General features: G+C 36.4%; 1 protein-coding gene across 3 annotated transcripts in view; it reads right to left on the bottom strand.

The window, feature by feature from the left end:
* XRN1 (5'-3' exoribonuclease 1) overlaps nt 1–17,532 on the bottom strand; it is a 37,386-nt gene extending 19,854 nt beyond the window's left edge. For 2 of the 3 annotated variants that reach the window (XM_075717214.1, XM_075717213.1), the window contains exons 1-20: nt 17,458–17,532; nt 14,275–14,507; nt 12,848–12,945; nt 12,368–12,477; nt 12,168–12,278; nt 11,848–11,930; nt 9,529–9,616; nt 9,240–9,408; nt 8,957–9,024; nt 8,556–8,690; nt 7,126–7,192; nt 6,223–6,328; nt 5,754–5,843; nt 5,440–5,596; nt 4,972–5,091; nt 3,772–3,941; nt 2,807–2,927; nt 2,616–2,714; nt 782–885; nt 126–257 (exon numbers count right to left, since the gene is read on the bottom strand). In XM_075717214.1, the coding sequence (XP_075573329.1) occupies nt 126–257; nt 782–885; nt 2,616–2,714; nt 2,807–2,927; nt 3,772–3,941; nt 4,972–5,091; nt 5,440–5,596; nt 5,754–5,843; nt 6,223–6,328; nt 7,126–7,192; nt 8,556–8,690; nt 8,957–9,024; nt 9,240–9,408; nt 9,529–9,616; nt 11,848–11,930; nt 12,168–12,278; nt 12,368–12,477; nt 12,848–12,945; nt 14,275–14,507; nt 17,458–17,532 (2,336 nt within the window). Of the gene's footprint in view, nt 1–125; nt 258–781; nt 886–2,615; nt 2,715–2,806; nt 2,928–3,771; nt 3,942–4,971; nt 5,092–5,439; nt 5,597–5,753; nt 5,844–6,222; nt 6,329–7,125; nt 7,193–8,549; nt 8,691–8,956; nt 9,025–9,239; nt 9,409–9,528; nt 9,617–11,847; nt 11,931–12,167; nt 12,279–12,367; nt 12,478–12,847; nt 12,946–14,274; nt 14,508–17,457 lie in introns of all 3 variants that reach the window. The other variant, XM_075717215.1, reaches the window with a different exon arrangement.
* Between the last annotated feature and the right edge of the window lie 30 nt (nt 17,533–17,562).

Genomic DNA, 17,562 nt, shown 5'->3' with positions numbered 1-17,562 from the left:
ACTCATTAACCCTTATCATCAAGGACGCAGCAGCTCTTCTCTGCTACTTAGGTCTGTAATACAGCAACAAAACGTACCTAAGCTATAAAATGCGAAGTTACACTTTAATTTTCAAAGTTACTTACTGCTCTGAAATGCCTTGAACTTCTTTTAACCACATGCTTTGTTCCTTATCTCCAATGTATGCCACTTTAGTTGGGGGCACTGCATTTCCCATATAAAGCTTCTGTGTGCCATGTGGTTCTTCCAAATAAAACCTTGAGAATATTATGACAGGTATGAATTTAACCAGATAAGATTAATCCAGACATAACTAATTGTGAGCAAAACTTAAAATAGTTAGAAATTACTTGTTAAGGACATGGAAGACTTGCAGCATCATTTCTCTACCCCTTCTGCAACAGATCACACAGCATATTTTTATAAAAAAATACCAGTGCAGGTGCTGAAAGGAAGACTGTATAGAAATGTTCTTTTTTTTTTTTTTTACATTATTCTGCATGGATTTCTGTGCATGCATTTTTCCCTCAAAGTTAAGAATGAGCTCTCCCAAACTTCCACAACTGTAGCAAAATACTGAAGGACTAGACTTCTGCAGAGATAACCAAACCTCAGAATGATGGTAAACAAAGCTTCTTCCACCAAGTCACCTTTGACACATTTGGACTAATTTGCTGCTAGCAAGTATTACAATAAAACCAAAACTTTTTTACAGCCTAAGGAACTTATTTTGAATAAAACAATAAAGACAACAAACAACTATCTATGAAATGTCTCTTACTTAGTTTCTCCATCTGACACAGCAACAACTCTGGCTTCTTCAAGGTGTGGCCAGTTAACAAAAACACGCCTTCCAAGTACCAAACTGGCAACATTTTCTACCATCTGAAAAAAACCCAGAAGTTACTATGACTAATTGTTTAACATATCACAAGATTTTTGTTAACATATATTTGAACTGTTTTTTCAATAAAAACTAATCTAGTTAAAAGAACAGGCTTTCTTGCAGAATAAAAAGCTCGTTTTAGCTTATTAAATTACATTTTGATACACATTACATAATCTCTGATTAGAAATTGAGAATCATATTTCATTTTTTAGGACAAAGCATTGTATTCCAAGTGTGGCTCTTTACATATAGCATATGCTAGTTGTAAGACCAGGTTGATTTACATTTCTGGTATAGGCTTACTATGTACTTTTTTTGTTAAATCACTTAGAACTATTTGTGTCTGTGGGACACAATAATCAAACCGACAATTTGAAATTAGTGAAATATTTTGTACCATAGATTTTACTATTGTATCTCACTAGAATAAAGAAACAGCACTTATGTCCAGGACCTTGCTAGCATCTGTAATTCTAGTCTCACATTATGTTCCATTTCTCCAATGAGTATCCGCTATTTTTTAATCTATTATTGTGGCTTATTAAATGCTCTTTGCCACGTATCATGAAAATTCACTCCCCCTATCTCTCTGCTGTAAAATCCTATCTTGTTGTTTTCCTTCTCTCTCCTTCCCTGGTTTTATTTATTTGCTTATCTCCAAAATATTTTTCTTTTCCTGGATCTGTCTTTTGCTACCTGATATTTTTGATTACAAAATAGAGCTGGCTTGTAAAGGATTTAGAAGAAATATTTTGCTTCTTAATGTCTCTGCATCAGCCCTTTCTTCTAATTCCTCTATCAAACAGTCTCATTTAAGTGGAAGGTGTGAGACTGCTGTTGATGAAAAGGGACTGATTAAAAAAGGAAAAGTGTCTACATACTCAGCTACACAAAAGACGGGGGCACTGGTCTGGAAACTCTGCTTCCTTGCATTTACTCCATTTCCAACTGTTAATTAGTCAGGAGTGAGTCTCACCAACTCCTTACCTGAGAACATGTGATGGCTACCACAGAGAAATGCCAGAAACTCTACTAAGGCGACTGACATTTAATATTCTGAAGTCAGGATAAATTTTTATCTTTCAGCAGATTCACAAAATTCTAGACTGTTCCCTGCAAGAATTTAGTATTTTAAGCCTAATGAACTTTATTTTTTACTATTGACTCCAATAGTCAACAAAAGCTTTCAGTGTGAACTAATACTGTGGATGTTTTCAGTGAACTGATTCAGCTGATGTTTTCAAGAATATTACCACCTAATAGTCTGAATTTTGGGCTGGGAGCTGAGAACTTCAGAGCTGTTACTCCAGCAGCTAATTCTATGGCCTTGAGCATAAAGCCGTATTTCACCTTCCTTTCTATCAATCAAATTTTAACAACTTATACATGAAGCTCATTTTGAAATCAAAGCATTACTAGTTAAATAGTTTTAAAAAACCTAAAGATATTCTTTTAAATTAACTATTCAATATATTTAACTATTCTTTTTTTAAGAGATGTTTGGGTTTAAAAATTTTTTTTGAACTTTCTCAGTACAATGCTAAATGTTTTTCTCCTATAATACACTATTGAAAAAATATATATAACTAACCAAGATATAACTAACTAAGATATAAATAACCAACACTTCAAATCTGACTATTTAACAAGTTCAGTCTTTTTATGACAAGTTTTTTTTGTCTGGGTTTTTTTGGTTTTGTTTTTTTGTTAGGAGCTGAATGCTTACCTGTTCTTTTGAGTTCTCATCAGCTATGATTTCTAACATCATGTTCTCTCCATGGCTGCTTTGCTGAAACACCTGTACACCACTTTTTCTAAGATAGAACTGGGTAAAAACAAAACAGCACATAAAACTTAACTCTTACATAGTTATCTATTAAATACAATTGAAAATGTCAGAAGAAAGAAATTTTTTACCTTATGTTTAATGTGCTTTAAAGTAGGAAATCCACAAAAATATAATGCACTCTTGTTGATTTTAGTTATCTTATTGTGGGTTATTTCTACGTGCCAAGCATCCAAAGGTATTGTTTTATACCTAAAAAACAGGTTGCACAACATTTGCTCAAACAGATTGACCTTTGGCTCTAGAAACTCTCATTACTCATTCAAACATTCATTAATTGACAAACCCTTTGACTTTTCTGTAAGGTGGCAATTAATTTAAGCCACTTGGAACCTACACAAAGGACTAGAAAAACCCTATAAAAAATGCTATTGCTGCAAAGAGACTACTCATTAAGAAAAAGACAAAGCTTCAAGCCATGGTATGTCCCAGTCTCACTATTTGAATTCACTGTTATTGTCAAATTCTAAACTAGCAATGGTTCCATACAGTATCACTCATCTTCACAACTATTAATTCTTCACTGAGTGTAATCCTGCAACAGGCATTTCTCCCCTATTTTGATTTAAGTTTGACTACTATTAAGGTTATGTTTCCATTTAATCTTGAAACCTCAGCCTGTGTTAAATAAAGCTGGCTACTTTCAGTGAGAGGAAAGTGAACACCACACTTGTGTTCAACTCTGCACTGGATCCAAATGCTTACATTTTTTTTTTACAAATGGTCTGGAATTAGCGTGCTGATAAATCATCACTATTATCAGATATTTGTATCAGTCTTTCACCCTCTGTGTCATACAAAGTTTATTAATTCTCTCGAGTGTTCTTGCTGACTTAGCATTGGTTCATCTGTTTTGCAAAGTAATAGTTGAAGAAAAGGGACAAATACTTTTATACTGTGCCATCCACAACAAGTAACAATTAAGTCAACATTTTACATTTTTCAGTGTATATATTGGCATATAGAAGCTTTAGTTAAAATGCTAATAAAAATATTCTACTTTTAGTCTAGTCTAAAATAGTTATGCCAGTGTTACCTTGTATGACATCTTTCTATCGCAGGGAATTTCTCTGGCCATGGTGACATGTACTGGAACTCTGCATCTTTGTCATACCAGTACATTAAGCAAGCACTGTGAGTATTTCTTCGTTTCTCCTCTTCTTTTAGGCACTTATTACAGGATTCCATGGCCTGCAGCAGTCGTTTCTAAATTTTAGAGAAATTAGCGTATGTGAAACTGGCAACAAAAATTAGCATGAAACATCCACACTGGGAAAGTGGATACCTGCACTTTTCTGGTTAACCTGTTAATTTTCTAATTGCAGCCTCACCCTTCCTCATGTCCCAGCTCTCTGATAAAAACAGGACAATTACAATGGAATGGCTTTGGAGAATAAAGATTACCTTTTTGCAAATATGTTTCCAAAGGCTAGCCATAGTTTGCCTTTTACGTTTAACATACAAAGAAATATTAAAAAGATTTTAGATGTTATCATAAAATTCTGCAAAGTAACTATTGAAAAAGCTTCAAAACCTTATGGGTCATTTGAGTAGCAACTGTTGCCTTTTGTGAGAAGACTAAGTCCTGTGAATCTTTCACTGCAAACTATGGAAACGATAGGCACAGGCCGCCACCTGTATACATCTTAACATCTAATCTGCACTTTTATTTTCATCCACTCTTTGATAGATAGAAGACTTCTATTTAATCTGATAGAAGACAACAACGTATGTAATACTGTTATCCTATATGCAAAAGGAAAACATTACTATTTTACTCCTCTCTATTAATGTTTTACTGTTTGATTTGCGCTGAAAGTCTTCTACCCATTACTAGTGTTCATGTGAAGAGATTTTCTGTAAAAAGACTGGGGTTTTTTTCCAAGTGTTTCTTTTTTTTTACCTACAGACATTCTGTATTTTTATATGCACACAGGAATACATTTTTTTTCTCAAAAAAATCTGCAACTAAATATTTGAATAGCTGATTAAAAACATGAGCAAACAAAAAAAAAAAAGTCCACATCCCTTACTTCAGACTTGTGCCACTCAAAGCTAACTTTGCTTGTGGTAACTTTATCTAGCCTTACTCTAGCAAACATCTCTATCTTTCTACGGTCTTATCAAGTGTTAATTTAAACTTCCATGTAATTGCATGTCTAACTGTTCATTAATTATGAAGTTTAGCAGATATGTTATGAAGCTTTTATAGACAGCAGACGTTGAAAGAACTTACCTCATCAATAAACGGGATTAATACTACCGCTTCCCATTCTTGCTGTTTGCCATTTAGGTCAGTTTTGAAATCCGGTGGATAATATTCTATAATAGGAGAGTCTTGACTGATCATCAAATGCTAGGAAAATACAATAGAGGAATTAAACAACATCAGAGACAATTTAGCACTAATTCTAGGAAAAGAAGGCTGGTATTAAAACCAATTCAAGGCTGAACAGGAATTCAACATTTATCATTTAACTGTCCTAGTCTGAAATTGCTTAGAAAATGCAAAATTTTATATTTATTACTAACTTTACAATGTACTAAAAATAGTAAAGAAATAGAAGTACTTAACCATACACCTAAAATTTAGGGGTAGAATATAACTAAGAGGACATACAAAAATATCAGGAAAAGAGTTATTTCAAAATAAAGCAGACAACCTATAAGCGATAGATAAATGCCATTTAATTCTAAATCCTACCTGGTAGCATTTAGGTAGCAGATCTTTGCTAGCTGCTGGAAGTACAGCAAGAAGCTGTTCAAATGGCATGAAAGGTTTTCCCAGTTCAAATTGGATTTTGAGTTCGCCAATGTTGCGAATATCCGACAGATAAGGTGCATAATGATAAGGATAATACCTGCAGGGAAAAAAAACCTCTTAAGTTACTTGACTTAATTATAGCACAGCAGTGTTCACAGATCAGAAACGAACAGAACTACATTAAATGTTCCCAGAATATAACGTGAAATATTGCTCAATCTTTAAGCAATTTCTCATTTGACAGTTCTTCTTACCAGCTCCATGACTGAACTCCATGGTAATAATAATGCAAAATCCATTGTATTGCCTGGACATAACATTCAGCTTGATCAGCCAAGAAGTCACTTAAAAGAAAAAGGAAAGATACTTATTAGTTTTTCTCATTTTCACTGGTATATAAAAATTACTTGGCACCTTGGTACACAGGAATGAAGACAGAGCATTTTGGGAACCTAGTAAGACCACGATTTTCTAGATTCATTTAATACTAATGGATTTTTTCTCTCTGGTGCTCAAATACATGTTACAGAAAACTTGACTTGCAGCTCTTCTTGCATTAGCCAAACGCATCGCCGCTGCAGTACACTGCCACGTGTTTTCTGCTTTCAACATGAATATTCTGTCTTGTATAAGACATATGCAAAGACTTGTCTTTGGTGTTTTGGGGTTTTTTTTTGTTTTCTTTTTTTTTTTTTTTTAGAAAAAAGAATAGCATACACTTACTCAGAAACTACTTCTACGCCCATTTTAGTCATGTAGTATGTTCTTTTGTATTGCCTAAACTCCGTTTCAAACAGATCATCATCTTCTGGTTCATCTTCCAACACAGCTGAAAAAGCAGTAATGAAAAAAAAGAAAAAAGGATTAACATTCACTTCCCTACTACAGTAAAGTTTGAGGACATTCAGTTTTGACTTAATGCCTTAACTTTATTCCTCAATTCACAGTTACAGGTGCTTATACCTTCCTTGCACTGAAAGTAACATGAAAACAATCAAACGAAATTTTTACCCGGAGAAAGTCTGGAACATTTTTCTTCTCCCTTTAAAGGCAGACAACCCATTTTGTAGCCCAATTACAAGAATAGAGAAGAGATATAAGCCATCAGAAAATAATTTAAGAAAATGTTAAAATAAATTTTAAAATTTAATCTTTTTTCAGCAACATCGTATCAATGGAGTAATATTTATCATTTTTGACATTCAATTTCAAAACATGAGCAAAAGAGACCTTCCTGCAAGTGGAATGAGTTTAAAAAACATAATCAATGCAACCAAAAACCCCAAAGACATATAAAAATCTGTTCATTTGTCTCCACCTGTATCATATAAAATACCTAGGCATACAATTATCAAAACCATAATGTTGCTGACTATTTGCTCATTCATTCCTTTAATTCATCATTGAAATACTGGTCAAGTAAGAAGCACTTCAAAAGCTTTAGCCCCACTCCCTCTCACCACAAGCCAGTGATGTGCAGTTCCATTTCCCCAATAGCCGACTACATAACTCTTTCATTTAGATTAAGGTCACCTCTGACACGAAATTCTTACAGATCTTTCAAATCTCTACACAAATTAACAAGATTTTCTGTTATATGCATACGGAAAAACTATTTGCACTTACTTTTAGGGGTCACAACTTCACCTTCATTTTTTTCTAAAGCAGCCAAACATATAGAATTTTCCTGAGCCTATTAAATTAATATTTGAGATAAAGTAAAAATACAGAATAATATGCACATACCTCATGCACAACCACATAATCTGCAACTCAAAATGCTATAATCAAGAAGTATAAATATTATTATTATTATTTAGTATAAACCCCACTACATTTCCTTCTCCTGTAACTGCCTAGGGAAAATTATTTTATCCATACAGATCAGACAAAGGAGCAGTCTCAAATAAAATCTCAACTACCTTTACAAAATATCTGAATATTTGTTTTCCAAAATACAACTATTTCCAAAACCACGCAGTACACATTTAAGCATTTTTACCTACATCATGCACTGTGCTACAGCAATCAAATTTTTACGCAGTAAATTTTTAAGAGTTCAAATTACTTTTGTGGGAAGTAAGGATACAAGAAATTGTCTTTTAGAGTCAAACAAGCCAAGCATTCACTTCATTCTCACACTACACACTATCTTTTGTGTATGGCACTGAGTAGCTTTCAATAAGCAGAATCATTAAGTTGGCCCTCTTCCCCTGTACCTGAGATATGCAAGCTCCTGACTGTCACTGCCATTCAAAGGATCAGTCAAGATGGCTAGCTAATACTATACAGCTGCTCCAAACTTCTGTGGCAAATAAGAAAACAACCACAAATAAAGCATACCTTATTAAAGGAAGAGCTAACATCTTGCTCTTACAAACCACAAACTGCACTAAAGAACAGGATAACGATACACAGTGACAGATGAAGGAGTTTCCTGCTGCTACTCTACACTGTGCTGAAGGCATATATTGAAGGATAGCCAATGGAAGCGGTGGTTGGGAACGTGACAGTGGGGCAGAGTCAAGATCCAGAGAAAGGCACTGTTCCTAATCAGTTATATCTAGAATTGCAAGTTTAACAAGCAATCTGAGATAGCTCACACCAATGAAATGGCTGTATATCTATTAATTGTCAAATAGTCGGCCAATACCAAGACATGCATGAATGACCTATCAGTGTATCTGAAATATATCAAACTTCCAGCAGGCTATGCATTGAAAAGTAAAATTATAAAGTATAGCAAGTTTGACCATAACTCACCCAGAACTAAGTTTTGCTGCTGCTGAGGAACACATAAACTGATGACATAAAGCATTAACTTACAAGTTTACAAGATTTCAAGAAACATGAGAACTTGACCTTGACTTAACCATTTCGTCACTCACAACCAGCAATGCATACAGGCAGTTCCTCAAATGTTACGTTTTACTACCTTTTGTGATCTCAAAAAGATCTCAAAACAGATTTATGCCATTTAATTTGTCTAAGATCAAATTACTGATTTGCAGAAAGTAACATTCTTATTTCCAAAACCATGCATGAAAAACACTAACCTTTTGTTTCTTTTGTTTATTTTTTCTGGCTTCCTCTGCTGCAATACCAGCTGCCTCGTTGAGGTATTTATTGCCTACTTTACTTTCAAACCATTTTAGGTCTACAAAGACTTCACTGAAGTGTTCACGATCAAACTGTGTAAAAAGATTAAAGTAAGTTTAGAAATATTTGAGGGATGCCAAATTTAGAGTACTAAATTAACAGTGTCTTTTTAGTAGGTGAATTAGATTACATCTAGAGTCATTTGTACATAAACATTTTGCCCTAGAGCTGCAACTAAACTAACAGATTAATATTAAAAATCTTTTTTCTTAGCAATATATATACAGCATGGTGTATTTTAGGGCACTATATTGAGGTTATATTCAACAGACTATACCATAATTTTGAAGTTACTTACATCTGACAATCTTGTGAGATATTTCTCAAAGCGTTTTAAATTCAGATGCCCGTTTTCATTTATGTAACCTATTGGGAAAATAAAGTATGTTTTTTAAATTAACAATTTAACAATTTTAAAATTTCAATTTAAATGCCCCATAGATAATGGAATGCAATCTTGCTGGCTGTCTAAAGAAAGTGTAATAAATACTAAACATTCTAACATGGCTAAAAAGGTCAATAAATATTAACACAGGAATGTTAACGTTTCTACTTTCCACAACTAAAGTTTGTGTTCTTACCTCCCAGTTCTGGCAAGATAGCCATGTATGTTCTATAAAGTAGCGGCAGTGCATCATGATTAATGTGTAAATGAGGTAGATGAGGAATAAAATCATTTCCTACAAGGAAACCCATTAAGATCCAATCATCTATTATCCTTTCAATATCATATTCAAAGGAAATCTTGTCCTGGGGGAAAAAAAAAAAAGGAAAAAAAAAGAAAAAAAACACACGAGCGTAACTTTTATTATCATGTTTGCATAAAAAGACATCACACATTTCTTCAATCATAGCTCCACTAGAACTTACTTTTACTGGTGAAAATTCATAATCAATATATTCTCTCATCAGTGATAAGTGCAGTAAATGAAACGTGGTTTCCTCTGGTGCACATGCTCTGTAAATTATTCAAAACATTACGTTAATTATTTATAAACACACTTTTAACATTAATATTTAATAAGTCCAAGGTTACCTAAAACCAAGTACTCTTACTAGGATTATATCCTCACAGAAGAAATAATGTATAAACATTCCTTTGAAACTATTTCAGGATTCATCTGGTTTGAGTCTGTAAAAATTTGCAGTAGAATCTTCTAAACAGCAGATGTGACTGCACTGTATGGAAAACAGATAGCTTAGAGAAAGCAGGGCAGCTTTGTGGAGTTCCATGCTGCATTAACTATTTCCTAAGTAATTATCCCATTGTCCAAAAAAGGGACAACCTAACTTTGTACCAAACGCAATACATTTAAGGTGTTTTAGAACTAGTCTGAGTACATACAGAGTACACAGATTCATGTCTAAACTGGCTGGGTTACATCTGCAGTCATTTGAAATGCTTCTTGTAAGAAAACAATATGCTCAACTTGAAAATATGTTCCATCTGTATTATCTAGTGGCTTCAACACAGCATCAAAAAAATGACAAACCTACTGTTTGTTTATGGCATAAATTAGTCAACATATATTCTGCCTTCTTTTCCTCTCTTCACTAAAATTACTTAATACCTAAGCCAACGTTAGGCTGAGATCAGTAAATACCTACACCGAAAGATTAATGAGCTTAAGACTGATGTATTTTAAATTTGTAAAGGACTATTTCACCTTGTAGATACTGTAACTAGCTGGGACCACCTCCAATAACAAACCTGCATAAACACCTGTGTATTCACACATACACATACATAGTAGATTTTGGCCAAAATCCTCTGACAAAGATGTGTGTGGTACACAAGCCTTATATGAAGGCTACCAAGACGAACTCTGAGTTACACGTGGCTGCACAGAACTTCAGACCTAATTCTGTCACTTTTTAAATGTACTTTTCATATTGGCAAAGCCAGGTTGATGCTCTAAGACCTCTAGAGGCATGTTGCCCCTTATTCTTTATTGCACTGGACTTGAAAATCCTGATAAAACAAGTAATTTCTCTTAGTCAAGAAACTGCTGACAGGTATTAATTTGTATGTATTTTTAGTATTTTCAAATTCCAAGTGTAAGTACTCATAAAAGTGACAAAATTGACACAAGGCAATTCCTGTAACTTCCAGAAGTAGATTTCTGTAATGAGCAATATTATCCAGAAATTACAACAGGAGCCAAATATGGAACAATGCTTGAGGGAAATTTAAAAAAAAAAAAAAAAAAGACACCTTGCCTTTTGATTTCATACTTTATTTAATTAATCCTTCAAAAGGTCACCACACTTCTTTTATATTATTTTATTTTCAAAAAAGGGAAAAAGGACATTTTTCTTTGATTAAAGTATTTTAAAAACATTACAACGTTACCTGCCAACACTATCAACAGAATGAGTATTACTGAAAAGTTGACTGTGGAAGACTATGAGAAGAATACTTATTTCTGATGTTTATCATATTGTCCTTGGCAATAAAAACATTTGTTTATTAGCAAAAATGATGCATTTATCTAAACATTTATATGACTTTCACTGTATTAGCCAAAATCCTTTTTGTATCAAACAAGTGTATTTGTCTTTTCCACCTTCTCCCTTTATCCACCAAATATATGCTTAAGGTCCTTCAAAGAACAAACCTAGCCACAGTAACAACTGTAAAATTAATTTTTCTATTCTTCAGAATAGCTCCATGTACATGCACAGTTCTGGAACAAATCACCTCGTTCTGACTGATTATAGCCCACAAGTTAGTTCAAATGGGCAAATCCAGAATAACAGCATCCAGTCAGCCACTTTAAGAGAGTTTATTTTAGTTGTTATTCTAGTAATTTACTTACATACACAAAACCTCAGAGATATAAATACATTTTAAAAAGCCCTATCTGCAGAGGAGAATTATGGAAACAATGTCAGTGCAGCCCTCCATTCATAATATGAAGAAAGAAGCGCAACACACGAAAGCTCTAAGGATTTTTTTATCAGCTGTCCTGACAGCATACATTTTCTCATGCAAATGAATTCAAATGCATAATTTGCCAAGTTGATTTCTCTAATTTCATGTATTTTCTAACACAAAAATAAACTGAGAATTTCTTAATTTAGTATGCAATCAACTAAAAAAAAAAAAACCAAACTGTTTTAGTGACCCAGTATCTTCTGGATTAATTTCATCGTATATAAAATAAGAGTAAAGTTAAATCAGTTCACCTTTGAGATTTTTTACCACCAAATCTGACTTCTTCTCTTAAGAGCGCAAAGTGTGCCTCGTGACTTGTTAATCCCAGCATAATCTATTACAAAGAGATATCAGAAAGGTCTTACTTCATTATTCTTTTAACTGTTACTTTAAGATTCGAGCAGTATAAAGAAATTTTGCTGTTCTGTTTCATTACAATTCAAAAGTTTGCAGGAATACAAAATTACATGCTTGTTTAATCACATTTTAGAACCCTATGCACTTAGGAAGACATCAAAGACATACACACTTTATAAATGTCTGTCATTCATATTATGTTGATTGCACATACCAAGTCAGCATCTAAGCCATAGAGACAGTGTCTTGTGTTTGGATCGTGATGGGGCTTTGCTTTTTCTGATCTGATGAACTCCATAATTTTATGCTCACCTTCCCCCGGAGTCTGCACAAAAAAACCCCAAATTCATCAGCAAGTATTCTTCTATAAAATAAAAAATTATTTTAAATAAAATTTTTACAAATTACAATGACCTCATGGCCTGATAAGTAGACTGTTACTCCTTGCCAGGATTTGTCTGTGGAAATCTTCATATTTACAAAATACTTAAGATGTTCATGCAATCTGGCCATGAATTCAGTTCCTGAAAACAGAAATCTAAGTTAAACACAAAGCTTTTCACTAGTCATTCAAAATTCCATTTATGTATCAAAAGTATTAATGAAAAAAACAACAAATAAAAATTCTGCAAGAAATGAAGGGGACAGCTGGTTTTTTTCCTCAAGAGGTTTCATTTTTTCCATAGCAATCTAAAAAATATTTAGAATGAAACAGTATTCCAACTTTACTAAAAGTTATTAAAACCTGTGTTCCCAACTTACTTGAGCCTTTATTGATTCTGTCCTCTAATTTAAAAAACCCCACGCCTTAGGATAGGAAAATAGTGTCAAAATATAGATGCAAAAACATAAATCTTAAACACTTAATTTTAAATAATTAACAAATTATCTTACCTGGTGTAATACAGTTGGAGTCAAATCTGGCTTCTGTAGGGAGAGTTTCTCCCTTTTCTAATGCCTTTTTTATTTTGTCCTCTGCCTCTTTTGCTGATCTAAAACAAAACAGGGTTGGAGAGAGAGAGAGTAGAGAAAGAACCATCTTATTCAAATGTTAATATCCTAAGTACAGCTTTACTGACAAAATACATATAGTTGATTTTTAAAGAGTGTTTAAAAGAAAGAAAAAGGAAGAGAAATGTAACTCCTGAATTGAACTTGTTTCTGGTACAACTGGAAGGCTTAAAAATAGCTTTTTTTCCCCTAGTAATGATGATAATCTGTCATTGCTCAGATACAGTTAATATTTAGATTACCAAGATGATCATTCAATAGCTGATCACAATGGAAGTAAATTAATGTTGAAACAGTAGGAATACTTGGGATCTAAACATCTGAAAATGCTATCCCAGAACAATAATGGTAACGTAGTTAAACAGAGCAGTAAATTTGGAATACCACAGGGGTAGGAGGGGTGAACTAACAATTTACCATCACTAGTAATAGAGAAACAAACAAACAAATATCACCCTAGCCTTTCTTGGCCAAGGGTTTCATAAACACTTTTGAATCAGAAAAAGAGAAGCCGCCAATGTCTTAGATTTTTGTCCTTCTCTCAATTCCACTCCAATTTTCTATTTAAACTCTTTCTTAATCTCTTCTTTGCCTCAATCCGCTTTTTTCCTTAAAAAACCCCACACAACAAAACCCCCAACCCACAAAAAAACCCAGTAGCTTGAAAATATTTTCTCTTGTCCCTTTTCCCCAGTTTGTTTCTGTTGCATTTCACTCAACATCCCTGTACTGCCTGACCACTGCCTTTCCTTCCTTACAGCACTCTTCAAAAAAGCTTCCACATCTCCCAAAACATTAATGTAATTCTTAACACTGTGAAATCTACTTGCAGCTCTGTATTTGAGCTAGCTCGCTAACCGGTGTCAAGAGGAAATGGGAATTTCATTAGAAACTTCATTTCTTCTTTGACTGTCAAAGAACATTCCGCTGTAGTTACCAAAGGCATATCTAGACTCAGCATTCATAAATGCCAAAGACTCTCACAGGTTATGAAGCCACTGGAGACATCTCTAAGAGCTCCACTACAGATTTATTTCACAGAAAGTTTCATAGGAAGAAAGCTCCCCCCACCCTCAAGTCCCGCACACACAGAGACAAATCTAAGTAACAAGCAAACTTTCCTTTTTGGAATCTTGATTTTAAGTATTAATATTTTACAGGTAGTTACCCTCATTTAACTAAAAATTAAAGCTACTGTCAAAGGCATGACCACTCATAATATATTTTAGTTTTCATGGCATACATTTAAGTAAATGGTTTTTTTAAAGTGTTTACTATGCTAGAGACGGAGCAAGAACAAATATTCTCACCTAAAACGTCTCCCACGCTGCTGATTCATTTTTGCTCTTGGAGCTACTCCATCAACTGCCATGAAGAAAACCTTCCTTGGTTTAATAATGCGAAATAGTACTTCCAAATAGTGAAAAATATCAGCAAAGATCTTATCTTCTGAGATTCTGAAGTGAACATCATCATCATTTGGATGTGAACACTGATGTATAATGCCATTCATGTCCAGGTATAAGTTGTCAAATTCTGGAATCTACAAAAGCCACAGTTAGTACCCATTGGTGACGGCTGAAGCAATGCAATCACTGCCCAAGGAGCGGCTGGGACTAAGGAACTCTGGAAACGAGCTGAGGTGGGAAGACCTCCCTGAAACTTCTACATGCCAATGGGCTAAGAATATCTTGACTGGTTATGGGTTTGTCTGCACTTGTAATCCGTTATTATGATTTCCCCAGAGAAGAAAGTCGGCTGAACGGATTCCTACCCTATCCTGATCGTTTCTGGTACCTCAGGACTTCTGTCCCCTGTGCTTGGCTAATCTACACTGTGTAAGGGAAAAGCAAATAAAAATCACACTTTTCAGGAAGAGATAATTTTACTTTTTTTATAACCCCACACATTTCACTGATTCAATCTTGCGTAGCTGCACTATAAATAAAAACGACAAAAATGAGTATGCAGTTTCCAACAGGATTTCAAAAGCAAAGCCAGCTGAAGAAGCTTTAGGGCTCTCCCCCTGTTAACCAGTTCCTACCATGACCACTGCATGCTGCCTCTTCAGCTATGCTAACAGCCACTATGAGTCTAGAGAGTGGCATTTACCACCAAAACCAACACAATTATCAACGATAACATCAACCTTTCTCCCATTCTTTCCAAGCACTTTTTTTTCCTGTTTAGTTCTCTGTTCTTCTAACAGCCTTATCTGTAGCAGCCCAACTTTCTTTTAAAGGAACAAACCCTCCCCTGGACGTACACAAGCAACATGTAGAGCACAAACATTGTTAAACATATGAAGCAAAGGGGCTGTTATCTTTTTGTTGCCAAAACTCACCAAACATGCACAAGAGCAATGTGCAATAAACAAATCTATTCTTTAATCCACCAACATGACTTCATAAAAATCCTCCTGTCATTACAACTGGAAAAAGGCACTGCTAACTTTTTGTGATTTTCTGTAGTATTGCTGCGACGCCGCTTTACGTGATTTTGAAAGGTGTGTTGTTGGGACCTATATTTATCACCCAGATGTAAGAGAAACATAAGTCTGTTTCAGAAAGAGGAATGAGGACGAGAAGAAACAAGAGGCAGGATCGGGAAGGATCTCCAGTCACCTGCAATAACTAGTCTTCTGTTGTGCATAATGATCTTCAGTACAGTTAAATTCCGTAACCAAACTGCTCTCAACATGCTCAATCACCACATCGTCCACACAGGCACCACTGTCAGATAAGAAGAGAGCAGGGCATTGCACAGGCAGCATTCTAAAGAGATGAAAACTAAAGCTTTTATATGGAAGCAACATATATACGGAAAACAGATGACCCTTTAAGAAGCACAGCTATACGATTTAAAAATAATGATGTGCTTTACATAGGAATTGCCTTTTATTTTGGGTAGTTTTTTCTGTAATAGCAAACAGAAATCCTAATCTAGATACTAGTATGTGTCAGTCTGTATATTCAAGTGGCCTAGCAGAGAAAAGGAAGAATGGGGATACAAGCAACTGTTGAAGCTTAGTATCACAGATAACAATCCAGACATTTTCTTCTATACAGAGTAAGTATTCTGCATAAGCTACCACCACCATCTAGTCTTCCAAAAGACTAACTAGAGAACTACATGGGCACCGGCATACGTGGTTGAGTTGTGCTTTCAGTTTATCTTAAGAGATCCAACAGCCCCTTTTTCTGAAAGCGTCATGGGTACTACAGCCTGCTGCTATTCCCCTGGTTAGAGCAGACACATGCTGACTCCCTCAGCTGCCACAGTTCACAGTTCTTCGGTAAAAAGTTTGAAGCTGCCACCAATTTCAGCGAGCAGCCCAGGCTTTTAAGGAAATAGCTGAAAAGCCAGCACACGCTGCTGCCGCCTTGCTACACGGACAACGTAAGGCACTGTAGTGAAATCCAACAAATCATAAGCAAACACCTAAGCTTTGAAAACTGCTTTGAAACTAGAAGGAAGAGTCAAACATCCAGGTTTGGAATCACTTGAGCAGGGCATCTTAGATATATTGCTACAACAGCTATTTAATCTTTTAAAATGCTGTCTGTTTAGGAAAAAATTATTAACGCTCAAACACGCCTTCAATCACCACCCAACTCATCTCAGAACTTCCTTATTCAGGCTACAAACTCACACCCATAATGCCAATTGAAAATGATAATGAAAAGTTAGGAGCTTCTGTCCAACAGGTACCAAACGTGATTTCGCCGAAAAACAAGACTTTTTTTTTGCCTGTTAAAAGCGTTGTTTACAGCTTTCCTTTTTCGAGCTTTAACATACTTCTTGGTTTTGCTACTAATACAAGCTGTCCGACGCATGCGACAAGAAGGAGACGCAGCAGAGCGGTAAAACCTGTCCCTCGTCATTACTGTGCCACTGCTCGTCAGCTGCAGCAACTTCCCCGAGGAAACGCGGGGACCCCGCGCTGCCCGCGGGGGCGAAGGGGCCGCAGGGGCCGCAGCGGCCGAGGAAGCCCCGCGGTTCCAGGCGGGCTGGAGCGCGGCCGCCGGGAAAACAAAAGCGAAAGGAGGGAGGGAGGCCGGCCGCAGGGAGCCGGGAACGGCGCCGGGCCGGCAGCTCCTCGAGGAACCGCGCCGTTTGGGTTCGGCTGCCCCTGAGAACATCACCCGCGCCTAACGAGGAGGCGAACGCCGGCGCCGCTGCCGCTAACGGCCACCTCGGCTCGGACATTCGGGGGGGCTCCGAAAGCCTCGCCCGTTCCCCAGCGACCGCACGCCGCCATCCCGCGACTTTCGGCCGCTTCCAGCTGCCGGTCTCGCCGAGGCGCGGCCGCCCGCCCTGCGCCGACCCGGCCTCGGCGCCGGCTCAGCCCCGCGAGTCTGGCCCGAGTAAGCCCGGCCGGGAGCTAGGCCCGCTCCTTCGCCCCGCCGAGGGGCCAGGCAGGAGCCCCCTCCTCCAGGCGCGGAGCGGAGACGGGCCCTTGGGCAGGCAGCGGCGCTCCGCTCCCAGCTCACCTGATGCTCCTTCAGCACCTGGCTGAGGCAGGGGTACCGCTCCGAGATCCACCGGTAGAACTTGGGGACCCCCATGGCCGCCGCCGCTCCCCGCCGCCCTCACAC

Source organism: Pelecanus crispus, chromosome 9 (assembly GCF_030463565.1).
Source record: "Pelecanus crispus isolate bPelCri1 chromosome 9, bPelCri1.pri, whole genome shotgun sequence".
NCBI lineage: Eukaryota > Metazoa > Chordata > Aves > Pelecaniformes > Pelecanidae > Pelecanus > Pelecanus crispus.
Note: the sequence above shows the minus strand (reverse complement) of the source record. Positions and strands in the feature narration are given on the sequence as shown.